The sequence below is a fragment of the Ischnura elegans genome, chromosome 5 (assembly GCF_921293095.1).
Source record: "Ischnura elegans chromosome 5, ioIscEleg1.1, whole genome shotgun sequence".
NCBI lineage: Eukaryota > Metazoa > Arthropoda > Insecta > Odonata > Coenagrionidae > Ischnura > Ischnura elegans.
This window is the reverse complement of record NC_060250.1, coordinates 47,476,594-47,495,044: the sequence shown is the minus strand read 5'-3', so window position 1 is coordinate 47,495,044 and position 18,451 is coordinate 47,476,594. Positions and strand designations below refer to the sequence as shown.

Genomic DNA, 18,451 nt, shown 5'->3' with positions numbered 1-18,451 from the left:
TGCCACTCAATAGCAACCTAACTTTCGTGTACAATGTGCCTACCTCTCCTTTCTTTTGAAACTTAACCATTTCATAAAACTGTCTTTACCACCAAGCCTACCTTGTCCCCTTAGTTCCACGTCGTAATCAATTATTTAGTTCCCTATACATTCTTTTTCTCTGCTTTGTGTCCACGTTCTTCCAATTTCTCCTCTCCTCCATTTCTTTTATCACTTCCTACGTTATCTATGGCTATATCCTTTTACTGCCAACGTAGCCAATTGACTCCTTGGTCGCTTTGCCTATGACAGTTTTAATTTTATCCCATCTTTCCCCTACAGTCTGTGTACTTTGAATCTCCAGAATACTGTTTTCCACAAGTTCCTGATATTCTCTCCTCATACTCCCCTTCAGAGCTTCTACATTTCATTTCTTTGCCTTCCTAACTCTCATAAGTGTTTTAAATCTTACGTTGCATTTCATGAACATTAGGTTGTGGTCTCAATCCGCATTCGCTGCAGGGAAGCCGCACAAGTTTTTCACACTATTCCTAAACCTCCGTCTTACCATGATATAGTCTATCTGATATCTCCCCATCTCACCTGCACTTTTCCATGTGTGCCTCCGCCCTTCATGATTATTGAACCGAGTGTTTGTGACGAGTAACTTGTTTCTCCTGAAAAATTCTCCAGGCAAACAGCTGTTTTCTTTAACTTTCTCTCCCTTATTATTTCCTCGAGCTGTTCATACACCTCATCTACTTCTTCTTCCCTATGATTACCAGTGAGCATGTAAACTTGAACCACCATGAGGGTGGTAGGACATGCTTCAATTTCTGCCACAATTTCTATGGCTTACCTGATCTATACCTACCATATGCTTATACCCATCTTCCCATTTCATACTACAGCTACTCCTCGTTAACTTTCCTCACCACCACTATATATGACTCTGCACCCATCACTACAATATTCCCCCATCCTCACATAATCCTAAGATATCTATCCTTCCTTTCTCCACTTCTACACCATCATCATTGTCCTCACTTTCCAAGTCCCTACATTAACTCTATTAAAATATAAGAATAGATTCTTACAAGACACTAATGGTACATGTTATTTTCCTGATTAAAATTTAGGCAAGCATTTAAAAATATGCCTTCTCTTGTATGTAATATGACAAAATTAAGAAGTGTTTTCCAATTTGTCCATGAAAAATTTGAATTTTTTAGATTTTTTTAGGTTTCATTAGTTGATTGCATAAGTTGATGTAGACTAGAAAGCATAAGGTAGAAGTCTGTACCTTTAATTGAGGGTGGGCTGTCGGTATTTTCAACTTTCCTGTTGCTGAGATGTTTTACTTGGGAGAAAACTTGGGTCTCAATGAAGTGCAGAAGGAGGATATACCATGGAATTGAAATTATACAAAAATAACACGCTCATTTTATTGTAGCTTTAATGATTGTGTTCATAAGGACATCTGTACAACCTGCACATAATCCTCATCGAGGCCCATAATATGCCCACATAATTATACAGCAGTGCAATGACTGCTGTTAGTCACCATTAATCTATCAATGAGCTTTCGCATCCATTTTGCTGTGATGAAAGTGGCATCTCTTGGACAAGCAGGAGACCTGTTATGCATAACATTTGCACGCATTGAAGTGCCAATTACTGTGTACAGATGTTCTACACTACTGAAAGTTTCCATGCCTTTCTGGTATGAGAGTCCTCATGGGTTTCTAGTCGCATGGGTTGATTTTGAATGACTATAGTCCAGTCCCCAAGACTTACTGAGTAATATTTGTATGGCTTTGCATTCTTGCTATTGTAAATAGAGGAATTGCAGTTGCATCATATTTTTCCTACCCTTGTTTCCAATTGGTTGGTGGTGTAATGGAGGGGATGAACACAACTAATTTCGAAGTTGAAATGAGCACTAAAGCCATGGACTAGTAGGAAACTAGGGCAGGAAGAACAGTACGCAGCTGCTCCATAATATACAGCCCAGAATTCAGCAGCCCTGAATGTCCTTTTTCAGGAACTCATGATGTCTCTCTGAAGGTGCAGCCAAGGCCATTAAGAGATCCAAATTCTAGGCTTTACATTAGGATTGTTGCCCACAACACATATATATGCCTGAATGGAGAAGCAATGGAGGATGCAGATGGAATGGCGTGACTACTGACCATGAGTCACGCAAGAGAGAGCAAAATCCAGAAAGTTGATGGGAAGCCACAGCCTAAGAGGAGTGGCTACATTAGGCTCAACCTGTCATGTAACCAGCAACTCGCATCACTCCTCATGCTTTCTTTGCTGTAGTTTGGGTCCAACTTGGCACAAAACAATGAATGTCTCAAGGCACAATGCCTAGGAACTTAAGCCTTTTAATCTTGCTTAGGCCATGGAGTGAAATCACTAGCTCAACAATATTGCATTAGGAAGGATTTCGATCCACTTGGGTTGTCAACTCCAATGACGGCAAACTGGATGATGCTGTCTCAACGCTTCTGGAACTACCTGACTGTTCAACATCAGGCTCCCGATTGCCAGATCCATCGTCACTGGGCATTGAGAAGACATTCCTGAGTTTATTTATCAGCTTCTTATATCTCTTTCTCATGATTTCTTTGACGTTTCTTTTGCAGACAAATATCAGGAAGATGAAGACACCTTGCAATGTATTCACTGTGTCTGTGAAGAGCCAAATGCATTTTGAGCCTCCTGCAATGTATGAAACGATTTCCAAAACCCAGCTAACACCCATAACCACAGACAGTTTTATGTACAGCTTCATCCTGCAACAAAAAGCAATCATTTCAGCAAGAGCAATGGCAATTTTTACTTGAAAGTGAATGCTTGAAATTGGCTAAATAAAATACCTGATTTTATCTTCTCTCCTATTTGATGATGACCCTCTCTGTAAGATTGAAGTTTCTCGATTCACTTTGTAAATATTGAATGCTGTCAAAGCAAACAAAATAATGTTGCAGATGACGAGCACACCAACAGGAGCGATGAAATAGGCCATTCTGCTACTCCGAGCTGAAAGAAAAAGAGTAGGTTTAAAGTCCATTGGATTCTATTTAAAATATGCTGTTCATTATTTTGTTCGTCAAAGGCATAATTTGAAGGCATCGAATTGGAAATTGGGGCAATTTGAGACACTTGAGTTTGGAGTGTTGCGTCTTGGTAACTTAATCATTGATCACCAAGGAATAACCAAGAAATGAAAGGGAGGGCAATTGTATATCTCTTTAATATAATGAACAAAATATCATAGAAAGAACACAGATTTCAATAGCTTTATGTGAAAACAAAGCACAGTTTTTTGTATTGAAATTACCAATAATATTTGTCAAAGAAAGGCGATTGAAATGTCAAACTCAGACTTTTGTATTAGTTCCAAGTACATAGTACCATGAGATAAATCTGAACAAGTAAATAATCATTTCCGATTTTTATTTTTGAAATCCATTGGACAATTTACAGTAGGGCTATTATTTATATATGTAAAAACATAGTTCAACCGGTATGCTTATAACAAGCTTGGATTTTAGGGGGTATGCCTTACCGGGCCAACTACAGCGCTGACTAAAGGTATCGAGAATGTAGTGCTTTCCTCGTGAATGTAGTAAGGTATGCATCAGTGAAGTTTGTCAAACGGTACACACATGCCAAAGGAATCACTGCATCCATTGGTGGGAGGAGATCGCTGTACTAGGTGGATATTTGGATCAGCTCAGGGTGGGGGCAATTGAGATCTATCTCCACTACAAGGAACAAAGCCTTGCCTTTATTGTGATTCAGAACCCAAAGATAAAAATGGCAGCACTGATTGGATGAGACTCACCATTCAACGATGAACTAGTTAATGCAGAACTGTATTAACTCTTAGAAAGAGAGAACTGCATCGTCTCACCTCAGCACTGAGGATTTTAGGAAAGAATTCTAACAAAATGTTTGCCCAGAGTGACAATATAATAGGGTGAAAGAGCCCAGAAAAATTCATCCAATGTGGAATTCTCTAAATGGTGATTCTGGTTTTTGGGTGTTTTTTTTAGCTAATTTAAAAGGAATGAATTCTTTGCATACTCAAATTGCAAGGTGGCCAAGGAAAAGAAATGCCCATCCTACCCTGAAAGTAGACCTTTACCTTCATTTGGGGCAAGTTCTACCCTTACACATCCAAATAAACCTCCTGGTTGATACACAAGAGTGAGTGAAGTTGTGGTCAAATCGCCTTATGAATACACACTTTAATTTTTTCATTCATGTAATGGTTAATAACTGCTGTCCTAACCATGGGCATACCTAGCGAGGGGCAGCTTCACCCCCTTGAAGCAAAAATCGCAAAAGTCTTTAAGCAAAATCAGTACTGAATTCAAACGAAAGCATTCAACAAATTTTCTTTAAACTCACGAAAAATGATATGTATTAGTATAAGATATGCAACTAAAATAAAACTATTTTTTCAAGGAAATAATCTCATAAACTAATGTCACAACTTGGTTTGCCTCCCCTAGACCATGCCTGCCCCCCCTAGTTATGATCCTGGTTTCCCCCTTGGTCCTAACACATCCCGCTACACCCATATTATGTGACTAGTGGGGATGTGGTTGTTATTTTTGGGATGAAGTATGAATTCTCTTAGAGTTGGATCCTTACTAAAAAACCAGCAGGTGGTCTTGAACTCTGGCTTGAGGAATTTTCCTGATTCCACAGCAGGATGAAACTCCATGATAGCTGTCACTATGATGATTAAAAATGGGATTCCCCACGCATACAGGATGTATGTCAAGAATTTCTTAATTTCACTGCTATGCATTCTGGGTGGTGTGAATGAGCTGCAAATGAGGAAAATGGTTGAAATTAGTTCCTTCTACATTGTAATTTAATTGACCTCTGCATTCTATTCTGGATTTTACTGCGTCTGTTGTGTTTTAGCGACAACAGTTTTGCAATGTCAGCAAAACTGTTGTCGCTGAAATACAATGGATGCAGTGAAAACCCGAATAGAATGCAGAGGTCATCTAATCAACGCCGCGAAAATCTTCAAACTTACATTGTAATTTAATTATTAATATTTCTTATATTATAAGTGAACTTATAATCTGATGTGAAAGGAGACACCTTCAAAAATGCTGTCAGCTCTTTGAGATTTTCTCCATGCCTAATTTTGGTTCAAGGATGCTAATCCCTTTTACATTAAAAAGAAGCCTCAGAACAACAGACCCTCTGATTTTTCCGCCATGCTGTCATTTGTGACTGTGTCAACCAGAGGTGTCATACCAAAATTAGCAGTCCCGGATGGCACTTTCCTTAACTTTTTTAATAGGGAAAAACTTTACTATGTGTGATTATTATTGAAAGTTATCATTTTAATTTTATTACAATTTTTTTGTTTTAGTGTCGAATGTATATATTCGAGATTTTTTGAAACCAAAATTTATTAAAAGTGTTATTTAATAATTATGTCCTTTCTTAACCAGTGCCGGAACGGCATTCCGGCACATTTCGATACCATGACACCACTGGCGTCATCTATGAAGAATTCTGATCACTTTTCACGACAAAAAATAAGCACCCCAGGAGAAAATTTCTGGTCATGTACTTGATGTGAGACTGACAGAGTTATTTACAGTATTCTTCTTTTAAGAATGCGTAGTCTAATTCGGTACACTATAGCACAGTGGTGCCCGCTTATAGAAAATATTGGGGGGGCCCATACTAGGGGTCTTGCCCCTGGAAATTTTATAAATAGCAAGTTTTTAAGTTTTTTAGCATGTTAGAAGAGCCAAATAATCAACATTAGAACACTGAAAATTCGCCCCTCAATAACTTGACACTCCATGGAAAACCTATAAGCCTGACACATTTTTTCCCCCCACCCATATTGAATTATTGAGGGGGCTCAGGCCCCCACAGGCCCCATGGAGTCGGCATCACTGCTGTAGCATATATGTAGTAAGAACACATACCCATGCCTAGTTCTATTGAGAAAGGGTTATGCATATGTTTACAGTAGATAATGAAAGAAAGGGTAATTCTTGGTATAGGTACCTCAAAATTCATGTCCAATTGACAATGTTGTTTCGGAAGGCGAGGGTAAGAATGGGGTAGAGCAATTGGCCAAACAACGCAAGCAGCCACTAGGGTTCTCAGTCCCACCCTTCTTCTCTCATGGAATAACACTGGTTGGCTCAACTGAAGCAATGTCTCCATTATCTGACATCTTTGATTCATCTATCAGAGATGGCCAGGGACAGATTCAGAATAAAATTTGATAATGGCTTTTAAATCTCCAAGTTAGTGCAGGGCCCTTTATCACTTGTAAGGGTAACGAGAGCAAATTTGAAGTGGAGAGTGAAAATGCCATCACCAGTGACAAATTTAGGGAAGGGGTCACAGGCGTCATGATCTGGTCTGGGAAGTATAGAATTCCTCCCAGGAGGGAGAAGGGCGTTCTCCTGGGTAACATTTTTTCAGAGAGTGCTACGCTCTCTGATAAATACTAACTAAGATATTTAGAAACTATTTCACAGATGCATACATACTCTGAAATTCTTCAATGCCCTGCAAAATGCTCGGCATGACTTTTGGGAACACCTCTCCACAAATACTGCAGATACCTATTCAATTTTCAAACATAATGTGTGATGCCTTCCATGAAAATTGCAGGTGCATGCTAGATGTCAACTGGATAATTATTCAAAACACAAATAATTCTTTAAGATAATACTTAGATTCTTCTGATAAAGTTCTCGTGAAAACTTACTATGGATTCTCATTTATGAGGTCCTATTTACAAATATAACCTGTGCTATTCCAAAGATACAAGTGAGTGATCAGAATTTTTGGATGCCTTTTTTTTCATCAAAATATTAGGTTAGTTCTTCCCCAAAATTGAGTGCCACATTTCAGCCATTGATCCACTGCTGAAACAGTTGCTACTTCAAGTAACCTTAAGGATCTCCAATACGGTGTTTTCTTATGTGAAAAAAAATTAGCATTGTTTAATACTGATGGGAGGGAGGGTCATGTATTACCCGAATCATTTGATGGGAGGGAGGGTGACGTATTACCCAAATCATTCTAATTATGATGATTAGGGTATTACATGACCCCCCCTCCCATTGGGATTTAGACTGCAAATACTATGCACATTATCATTACTTGGCCAAGTTATGAGCGTCAGGATGCACTTGTTCACATAGCACAGAGTTTTTGAACTATGTGCCCTGTTGCTTGTTGAAAGTATAGGGTATTTCTGGGAGCAATGGGTAGATTGCTGGTGACAGTTAACATTTTTAAATATAACAGTTGCAAGTAAATATTAAATGAAATTGTTATTGGCAACTGAGTTGCCGAGGAATTCAGATATCTCAGAATTATGGTTCATTATGGGTGAAAATAAATGTTTAGAGATAAATTAATTACCTGAAGGCAACGTAAATATCAATACACATGATGTTCAGCCAGAAGAAGGAGCATAACAATGCAAAGTATATCACGAAACCTAAAAAGACAATAAAAGATTATGAAAATGTGCTATACATATAAAGATGTCAACAGATAACTATTGGCAGCATGGAATGAAAATTCTGTGTGAAGACTTCTAAATGTAGGCACTATGATATTTAAGCATTGATTGTTAACTGAGGAGCAATACTATTGGCAGAATCAACTGAGTGTTTGGAAAAAATATTCTACCCTGCCAGCATGCCTTATCATAGTGCCACTTTCGATTCTCTGAAAAGCATAATTTAAGAATGCTGATAAAGAATAATCATAAGCTAAGTGATAAGAACTTAATTTTCTGTTGGGTGAGCTCCAAGATTATCCTGGGCTCATTCACCATGTTCAATGACTGAAGAGTGTTTATCCTTCAACTAGGTGTATGTAACAATGTCAAATGCATTGCCTGATCAAAACTGTTGACAGAATTTCTTTGTTTTAACTTTCGATACCATGCGTTTTAAATTTATTTGCAATACAAATATCGAGAAGGCATCAAGCAACTTTTAAACTCAATCTTAATGCATCTTTGGAAAGGAAAATCTTACAAAATTAATCGTTTTAATAATATATACATTAAGGTATAGCCTAAGGATAAAATACCATAATTAGTAGAGTTTTCTGTTACTTAGGAACCACCGGTACTAGAAGAGTAGCATTTAATAATCCATTGATTTCCCACTTTCATTAATATGTGTAGTATTTCCATATTTTTATTTTATGAACTAATATGGAGGCCAAATGTTAAAGTCAATATTATGAAGCAAGAAATTATAGAAAAGAAATGAAACATAGTTTTACAACACCATATTTAAAGTGTACTTATGTTAGATATGGAAGTGAAAAATGGAAAAAAATGTCAGTGGTGAAAACATAGCCAGTGAAATGGACTTTCTCAGAGTGCATCAGGAAAAAATCTACGCTCTATATAATGAGAGGTGAGAGAATTTAAGAAATAATAAAAATGACAACAAACACCTAGGAGAAAATCGAGTCAAAACGACTGCGATGGTGAGAAATTATACGGATGATGACTTAAGAAAGAGAGTCTTCTGCACCATCATAAAGTTGAAATGTTATGAAAGGAGAAGAGAGCCTGACTTACAGAGATGCAGAATAGTCAAAGCCATGGCAGAGAGAAACCTGAAAATAGAAGATATGGAAAAGCAAAGGGCCTCAAAATTGGATGCAATAAATTGTAAGCAAGCACTCTAAAGATGGAAATATACCAATGTACATACTGCTTGCAGGGTAAGTAAAAAAAACAAAGGAATCTTACCAAATGCAGTGCAGGCATTGTCGTTCAAACTCCCCCCAGACCTTTGGACAATGGCGAGGAAAAGATATCCCACCAGAAGGCTGATTATATGGCACATCAAACACTTCCCATGTAAATTTCTTAATTCAGAAGTGGTGGCATAGATAGCCAGGGAAATAATGAGGAAGATGATTGAGACGATCATTCCAAGAGGATAAATAGAATAGCGAATGGTGTCACAAATATCTTCAGGGCCTTCTAATCCCAAAGGATTAAAGCATACGTAGGGAAGGTAAAGGTCATCATTCTCAACATATTCCAGACAGTAGTGCGATGTGTTCAACCCAAACTCTTTTAACTTTGGTATTTCCAAAGTTCCGTCCGTGGCATTTATATAAAATTCATCATCTGGATAAAAATGGGGTTCAAGAAGGTAGCCCATGCAATAATTGCCGTATATGATGCTGAATTGGCCCAATTCAATCAAATCTGATTCTGTATCGGCACTTGTTCTTGGGCGGAACCAATCCGGACTTGATGGGGAATCTCGATGGGGAACACACTCTAAAGTGTTGTTATCCATTGCATGATCCCAGGGGCAGCACTTGCGCAGACAAGGCTTGATCACTTCGCACGGACATGCGTGTAGATTAGTTGTTCCATTTGCTGTCTCTGCCCAATGTGTGCCAGGAGGGAATAACTGGTTGGCATCAACATCCTTGATGGTTCCATTGCTGAAGAAGATAGCATGCTGGATTTCGGTCCTTTTCCACGGAGGGCAGAGGTCATGGGTGGTGACGGTCAGGAAAGGTGCAATGGCTATGAGCGTAGCTAAGATACAGATGACTGAAGAGCAGTGGACCATGGCGCCTGCAACAGGACATAGATGATAAAAATTAACAGACTTTGTGTGGCATGCATTCTGAAGGGAAGCTGATTATTAAATACGTCGACTGTGCATCGTATGGAGCACTACCCACATGGCACAGGAATTTAACGGATCTGGTTACAAGGGTTGACCATCAAGATACAAGAAATCGTGCTTAGGAAGTTAGTGAAAAGGTTTTGTTTCAATATTTCCTTTAATGACGAAATATTTTTTGTCTGACGAATATGACGAATTTTAATATATATATAGATATATATATTAAAATGATACAAGAGGACTGGAAAATTCATATGCATCAATAAAATTGTATCATATATGGCCTAATTTCCTAAAAACTCATGAATTGTCATATGACACACTGGTATCCAGTTTGTACATGGATAATTTGTACATGATTCATATCCAGCCTGGGATTAGCTGCCCTCCCTACTTCTTTCTCCTCACCTTGCAACCACCACTCAAGTTGCAGGTGCTCTTTCTCATTTCGCTCCACCTCCCCACCAATCATCAACAAATCTTCCTCTTCTCCCTGCTGCACATCCTTTAATGTCATACACAGACTATCATGCAATTTCTGCCCTGCCTACTACATTGGAGAATGCATCACGCCAATCTATATCCGAATGAACAACCACTGCCACTCCATCCCGTCTGTGGCACCGAGTCCTATGGTAATGGATACCCCTTAGTCAAAAACTCAGACAAGTGAGATGTGTAACTATGCCCAAAAATTTTAATCTGCCCTTTCTTCTCGATGAATGAATTGGGGTGTCAGATACCCAGAAACACCTGCGGGGATATTGGGTTTAGCCACGGAATTGGATACTTCCTATTGATGGCACTGCTCTACACTACTCCCTTATTCGGTTATGATGGTTATTAACTGTGTAAGACTCTGGGGGCCCCCTGCGGTCAAGGCCCTTGGCAATCGCCGATCAGCCGACCTGGCCAGACCGCCCCTGTCGCTCACTAGCTACCAGCCAAACCCTCTTGTTACCCCCTCACCTCTGCCTACCCCTCCATCCCCTCCCCCTCACATCCACAGAAGATATCAGCAGTCCTATCTCACTCATTGAGAATGGTGGGTCACCTCACCAAAATGTCTATGAAAAAAATTTCGTGAGTGTCCCTTTTTTGCGTTTCTATGTGTAATATATTTATATCCCAGTCAGGCCGCATTTTTACCCTCTGATTTCTGGATTTTTCCATCTATCACTGCGCCATTGCCCTCGTCCTTTTGCTATTATATATTCCTATCCCTTTCTTTCCCTACCTGTGAATGTATTTGTATGACACAGACCTTTCTTGCATGACGAAAAACGTTCTATATATACTGCTGTGCCAGAAATGCCCCGCTTTTTACATCACCTTATCCACCATCATCTGTATCTGAATGAATGGGCATCATGAATCATCATGTGAATCATGAGTATCTGAATGAATGGGCATCGCTCCTCCTGCAATAGCGTTTCCTGCCTCGCTTCCAATCGCCATACATGTTTCCTCCCACAACGCTCTATTAGACGGTTGTTACAAAGTGTGAATATTGGCCTTCCTCCCAAGTTTATCACCCCCTTTAAGTGTATGCAACCCGGGCGCCAACCAATATGTCTGCTTCGGATGGCGGGCGCTCACTCTTGGTGAGATATCTCGGAAACCGTGGGGCAGAGATGAAAGATATTTGAGGTGATACCCTGCAAATGCCTAACTATTCGCGATAAAAAAGAAAAGTGAAGATTAATCTGAGAGTGACATCGTCTTCAGTTATGTCTGAAAAACACCCAAAAATAATAAAATTTCAAAACTTTAAGTGCGATGCGGCACGTTTTCCCGGTATCCGATTGCAAAAATATTTTCACAATTTATTTTCTAACCAAATGGAACAAATCTGGAGGGCGTCCCAAAATAAATTCAAAAGCTTTAAAAATAAGGATCACCCTAACCACCTTTTTCGATGAGTTTCGTTTATTGTCTTCGTAAGAGCTTGAAAGGATCAACTGAATTGAAGCTGGCTATCCAATTGAATGCATTAATTATGCATTGCATGTGGCACCAATATGTAGATGTGAATTGTGAGAACATTTGGTCGATATCATGCTATTACAATAAAAAGGAATCGAGGAGCAGAGATAGTGCATTAACAAGTCTCATTACTATGTGGACGTAACTTGAAAAGTTGCCTCCGCGGGAAATATGAGAAAATGCCGACAGTCGCTGTCAATGCAGAAGAATTTCCTTCGCAAAAAAACGAAGTTTGGCGGAAAAAAATTTCCTGAGCGGTACATCACAGACTTCCGTGAAAAAAATCGCTTGATGATAAATATTTAATTTACTCTAGCAAAACGTAAAGGTATTCACCGTAGATGCAATTTTTTAAATGCCTTTTTAGGTTTAACCATTCCTAACGTAACCTCATATAAGAAGGCGATTCGTGGAGGACAGCCAATGGTATGTAAGTCTACGAAGTTAGTTTTGAATTCTGAGATTCGGTTTTCGGACAATCCCCTTGTGAATCGTGGCCAGTAACTGGAAATGAAGAGGTTAAATTTGGCTGCGGTAATCGCCTACAATGCATAAAATAACATACAAAAGTATGTGGCACGAATGTCTCCTAGTCCCATGATTATTCGCTTAGTTAGTGAGAATTCTTGATGCCAGTATAATAAGGATAAAACACAAGTTCTACTCGTTTGAAACTTAAGCCCTAAGTTTGGACCGAAGTTCTTCAGTATCTATGGTTTGAAGGAATTGACAAATTAATTTTAATCCTCCAACGCATTTTAGCAAAACAACATCCGACGACCCATTAGTGGCGGATCTATGGGGGGGCTAAGGCCCCCACTTTGGGTATCCGATTCACACTAGATAGAACGGTAATTTTGTTCGGACCCCACTACTGCTGGGAGGTTACCCCCTACTTAGCCCCCACTTGTCCCTATCCTGGATCCGCCACTGCAACCCATCAATTGTGTAATTTTAAGAGCCAATATAGCATACATGTGATTTCTAAGATAAAAATTCTCACATTTTTTCCTGAGGGAAGTTTCACCCTCCAGGCCTTCCATTGCATAGTCCAGGCTACACCCCTGGAAGGGGTTCAAACAGCCAAGGCCAGATTTATCCAGAGTTACAATATAGGCACGTCCCCATTGAGCGCCCCTCCTCACTTGAGTGCCCCCTCCCCGATTTTTATGATAAGGCATAGCCACTCCAATAACGTAAGGTTCGAAAAAAGGAATAAATAGATATATGGCTGAAAGCATAAGTTTATTCTTGAATTTTTACGCATGGAAAACATAGACAATTCAATTAAAAATAGCTTGGAGTAAAACTATATGAAATAGTTTAACTTTTATGCAACTAAAACACTTAATGAATACACTTTCCAAAAATAATGCCTAGCGCCTGAATTCATGCAACAACAAAGAAGAGTAACTTCAAAAATGAAAACATTACGTACTGCTGTGACTGAATGAACTGCGGTAGCACGAAATATAGTATAAGGGCCCCCGCGCACTGGCAACTTTTAAAAAGTAACTATTTAGTTGCTTTGAGGAAGTCCCTATGGAACACACGGCAGTTGCGGCAACTAAAAAGTTGCCCGTGCGAGGGGCCACAGTCAATTTCGTGTGTTTCATATGAACATCCACAAAGCAACTAAATAGTTGCTTTGTAAAAGTTGCCAGTGCGCGGGAGCCCTAAATTAACTCATTTTAAAAAGCAAATACAAATACGTCCAACTGCATATCTTCCAGCAATATCTTCTAGAGAAATTAAAGTGCTGATTAAAAACATGAATAAAGAAATTACGGGGCCTGCCTCAAGCACAACGAGAACCACTCCAAAAGTTTTCATCTATTCTTCTTTTCGGAAAATTCATTAATTATGGTATCGCAATTCAAGTTCTCCTATAATCCTAACTTCACACATCTAAAGCCCTAGCGAAGGGGGCACCTTCAGGCAGACGGAACCCACATAATAAGCCTGCTGACGGCGGTGCACTTCATAGACTGCTACGCCCCTGGGCATGTGCCTATTTTGCCTTACGGTAAATCCGGCCCTGCAAACAGTTTCAGTGTCGCCCAGTGAAATTTTCTTAACACGTGCCGAGGTTACTTCGTCGCAGTCGCTCCGGAAGTGACAACACTGTGTTATCAATTAGTAAACTGCTAGCTCTGGGCGTAAATTAATGTTAATTAAAGTATTTTGGCATAAGAAATTGGTGATGGAATGTATTTTGGAGTGGAATTTCATCAAAGGAATTCCATCATTTATCTTTGATTTCAGCAAGGTTTTTGTCAGTCTCAATAGCCCTTAGAGGCGACATTTTGTTTGAATTTGTATAGGACAATGAGGTTCAATTGTCCGCATGGGGCAATTCCTTGTTCTAAATATTTCTCTTAATCCTGGGATGATGGGACTTGTGGTCAATCATTTTCATTTACGTGACCAAATGAAGCACAGGAGTGTTCGGGGGAAGACTACAAACGACAGAACGTGAGTTTTTCTTATTTTCATTTTAACGTAATAATAACGTTTTTGTTTACCTAAATTGCAGGACCGCATAATGTTGAGTCCTTGGGCAAGTGTCCGCATGAGGACTCTTGCCCCTCAGCCGCTGACTGGGGATGAGGGGGATATATCCCCCCCAAAGCCTCAGAGAAAAAAAAATATTTACAACTATTGTCTAGTTTTGACATTGTTTAACTGCGTCAGCTTAAAGTTAATTTTTTAGTGTGAAAATGATGTGAAATGTATTTCCAGGCATGTTATTTTTTAATAAATTTTCCCCAACGGGGGTGGGGGTCGTCACCCCAGGCTATCCCACCCACCCCCCCAAGGCATAGTCCTAGTTACGCCACTGTTATGGTGGTATGTGCAATGGAGAGTATATCATTTGATGATCGGGAATTCGAAAAATATTTCCCAATTCCAGAATTTTACGAGTGTTTTAGTCGTAGATATGCATAACACTGCCAGTTATCGTCCAAACAACCCGTGTATAGGTATGAGTGTCCATTCACCCGGTACTCCTTTTTCCGAACTCTTTTGCTAACGAGTGATAAGCGATTCATCAATTCAAACATATCACTGCGGAAATGGTGGAAAATTGTACTAAGATCTACCAATTATTGATTGGATATTGTGTTATGAATGTGAAAACATGGAGGATAGAACCTGCAGCAAATATTCTGGAAAGGGAAATATCACATGTGAAAACTGTGATTAGAACTCTTACCCCATAAAGACAAGATATATAATGGTTTCGGACCGGCTGAGGACGGCACGGTTGGGAACGGGCACGGCTGAGGGCGGGCGCCTATATGCTTAGTGTTGCATTAATGTCATTGAATCGAAGTGCGCCATTGAATGATAACCATGTACAGAGGTTTAAGGTTACGTTGGGTGCAGGGTGCGCGAACTGGAGTTATTTTGAGCAGTTCCTCCGTCTTGAATAGGGGTTATTGGAATGGGGTTGTTTTGAATAGTTGCTATGTTCGATTTCCTTATATACGTGAACTGTCGTTCGTACGTGATTCAGTCGGTAATCATGACTAAGAGTGTGGAGAACGCTGTCGCTGCTGCGGGTTATTGGGTGTCCAAAACATTCAACGACGCTGTAAATTTTATTACGGCTTACTTAGAGGAAGTGAAGTCCATAAAGTTGATATTACACCCCTCGGCGTACTTCCTGAATAACGAGGTGGAGCTACACCTTAACCGTAATTTGGACATCATTTTGGACGAGGACATGCTGGAGGTCGAGGATTTCTTCGGGGAGGCCTACGATAAACTCACCGACATCGAGGCATTTTCCCAGATGATGGAATCCGGATGGAATACTATGGCCCCATCCCAACCGAACAACTCTGCACAACCCACGACTCGAAACACGATGAACGCCGAATTCTTCACCCGGGGCTCTGGTGCTAGAAGGGTGAGGATGAAGAACACCTTCCCCGGTTGCCTTGCATTGGCTCATACTTGGGACACATCCTTGAATAACAGGCAGCAGATGCGAAAGATTGAAAAGTGGCTGAGTGAAAACCCATGTGTTAACGTTGACAATATGCATATATCCGAATTACCAGCATGGCATGTTTGCGTCGGTAAATTTAACATTCAGGTATTTAATGGGAGGGGTAACATTATATATAATGTTTCGTTGACACCCACTGATGACGTGATACGCCTCTTTTATAATAATAATGGGAAATTTTCCTTCATCACTAAGCTAGACGCGTTTCTGAGGGATAAAACCAAGGGTACCGCAAGAATATTTTGTGATGGTTGCAAGAGGTATCACACGAACGGAAAGTGTAAGGTGCGCGTAAAATGCGTGACAGATCCGCATATCAAAGTCGATAGTAAACCCAAATGCAAACACTACCTGGTGATATACGCGGACTTTGAGGCGTACGTCGACGCTGAGGGGGAGCATCATCTTTCGGGTTACTGTTGGTACGCTGTCAGTCGAGGGAAGATAACCAAAAAAGCTCTTCGCACGGCTGACGATCAGCCTAAACTTGCTGAACATTTCGTGCAATCCGTCTCCGCGTGGATCAAACAATGGTCGCTCAGCCCCGGTTATGAGACCGATAAATGCATGATCTGCGGAAACGAAATTCTAAACAGAGAGAATGTCTTCCATGGAAGACGAAATTTTATCGATGGGACTACGGGTTCTTATCACAAGAGGTGTTGGAATTATTTTGAAAACGCCGTTGTAATCCTCTTTCATAACTTCCGAGGTTATGACAGTCATCTGATTTTACGGGAAATTATTCGTGAGTTCGGAACCCGGGTACAATGCAACGCAAAATCTTTCGAAAAAATCGATTTGATGGCTGTATTGACTGATGAAGTGCGTTTTAGAATAATGGACAGTTATAACTTCCTGCCTTCCTCCCTTGATGCTCTCTCCCAAACGATAGAATCGCCTAAATTTCTTCAGTCTGGCTATCAAAGCAAGGCTCCATTCCCGTATAAATGGTTCGACGCGATTGAGAAACTACGTAACACGCTCCCGGACGATGACAGAGCTTGGTATAGTAAGGTCACGGGGGTTCAGCAAAATAAGAGCGTCGCGTTCGATGTGTATGATAAGGAATGCATGCTGACCTTTAAAGATTACCACAACTTTTACCTTGACTTAGATGTCGCGTTGTTGACGGAAGTGTTCGAATCCTTCAGAGACGCGTCTTTCGCCACATACGAATGTGACCCGGTGTATTTCCAGGGCATACCGTCGTTCACGTGGTACTGCAGCCTCAATGCGAACCCCTCGGCTTTTAAGGTTATACTGGATCCCGATTTGTACGTATTGGTGAAGGAAAATATCAGAGGAGGCGTCGCGCAATGCATAAAACGACATGCCATTGTTGAAGGCAATTCGGATGAACACATATTGTTCATGGATATCAATGGGTTATACTCAAGTGTGATGTGTGAAAAGTTGTGCGTTGAGCACGTGGACACATTGGATGAGCTCCCTGCTGATTGGCAACGATGGGCAGAGGATGGTGAACGATGCTTTTTGGCTTTAGTAGACCTCAGTTATCCCTCCCACCTTCATGATGCTCATCATCAGTATCCCCTAGCCCCGCACAAGCACAATTAAAGAATATGCACTACCTTCCTGGATAGAACCGAGTACTTGGTTCATTCTAGAACTTTGGAATATTATGTAGACCAAGGCTTGGTAATAGAGAAAGTCCACAAGGTATTCATCTTCACACAGGAATATGTATTTAAAGACTATGTGACGAGAAACATAAATCTACGTAAGAACTCGAGTAGTAAATGCTATTCAAACTTACTAAAATTATTAAATAACAGTTTATATGGAAAGACGTGTGAGGATCCTTTAAAATATAAAAAATTCAGTGTATTACAACAAAAGAGTAATCCTGAGACGGGGAAGACTAACTCTTTCCTGCAGGTTTATTTTTTATGCCGAAATAGAAGATAAGTATTGTAGAAAATGTTGCAGTGAACAAATTGTGTAAAAAAATAATATAATCTTTCAATCTGAATTAAAATTTTTATAATTGTTAGTTGGATGCGTAGACACTCTTTCCCCTCACTCCCCTACTTGAGCTCCACAATTAGGTACCTGTTAGACCTGCTGGCGGTGAGCGAGCGATCAGAAATGTTTAGATAGAAAACGCTTAATTTCCAACAAATGCGGTGGTCTAGCTATGTGGTAATTTTCTATGTATATTGGTTTCAATGGAAAATAAAGGGGACGACCGACCTCTCGTTATTTCTGGAAAAATTGAAGGGATGACAATTGTAAAGGTGGCTCTTCTTTGAAAGTTTTAATTTCACCGCTAAAAAACAAGTATTTAAAAATTACTTATGAATATCTAATAGTCACTTCTCAGCGCATATCAGACGTCACATGATTTGTAGCTGAGTGTTATTGCATATCGCCAAGGCAACGCGAAAAGTGACGACGTGATGAACCACTCCCTCCATAACAACGACCTCAATCCGCCCCTGATTGGTTAGTGGAGCGGAGAGGCTTCGATAGGGAGAAGGAGTTTTAATTTCATTAGATCTCTCAGCAATGCGTGGCTGATTTTGAGGCCACACTCCTGAGGCAATTTAAAATTTAGAATTTGTCGTACTCAGGGGCTGATCCGGGAATTCTTTCTGGGGGGGTCACAGGCAAGGCCGTATCCAGGATTTTGTTCTAGGGGGGGCACAAGGATACCTCGTAATACAAAACAAACGCAATGATAATGGGACCGTATTATTAATCTTGCATATTTTTTAAGGGTCTAGGAGGGGGGGGGGGA

General features: G+C 40.1%; 1 protein-coding gene across 2 annotated transcripts in view; it reads right to left on the bottom strand.

Annotated features, from left to right (window-relative positions):
- Positions 1 to 1,417: 1,417 nt before the first annotated feature.
- The window catches only part of LOC124158822 (G-protein coupled receptor Mth2-like), a 29,695-nt gene continuing 12,661 nt past the window's right edge, over positions 1,418 to 18,451 (bottom strand). Inside the window, exons 2-6 of one of the 2 annotated variants that reach the window (XM_046534166.1) lie at positions 8,780 to 9,634; positions 7,423 to 7,501; positions 4,651 to 4,829; positions 2,865 to 3,027; positions 1,418 to 2,780 (exon numbers count right to left, since the gene is read on the bottom strand). In XM_046534166.1, coding sequence (XP_046390122.1) covers positions 2,420 to 2,780; positions 2,865 to 3,027; positions 4,651 to 4,829; positions 7,423 to 7,501; positions 8,780 to 9,623 — 1,626 coding nt within the window. In that variant the 5' untranslated portion in view covers positions 9,624 to 9,634 and the 3' untranslated portion in view covers positions 1,418 to 2,419. The remainder of the gene's footprint in view (positions 2,781 to 2,864; positions 3,028 to 4,650; positions 4,830 to 7,422; positions 7,502 to 8,779; positions 9,635 to 18,451) is intronic. The other variant, XM_046534167.1, reaches the window with a different exon arrangement.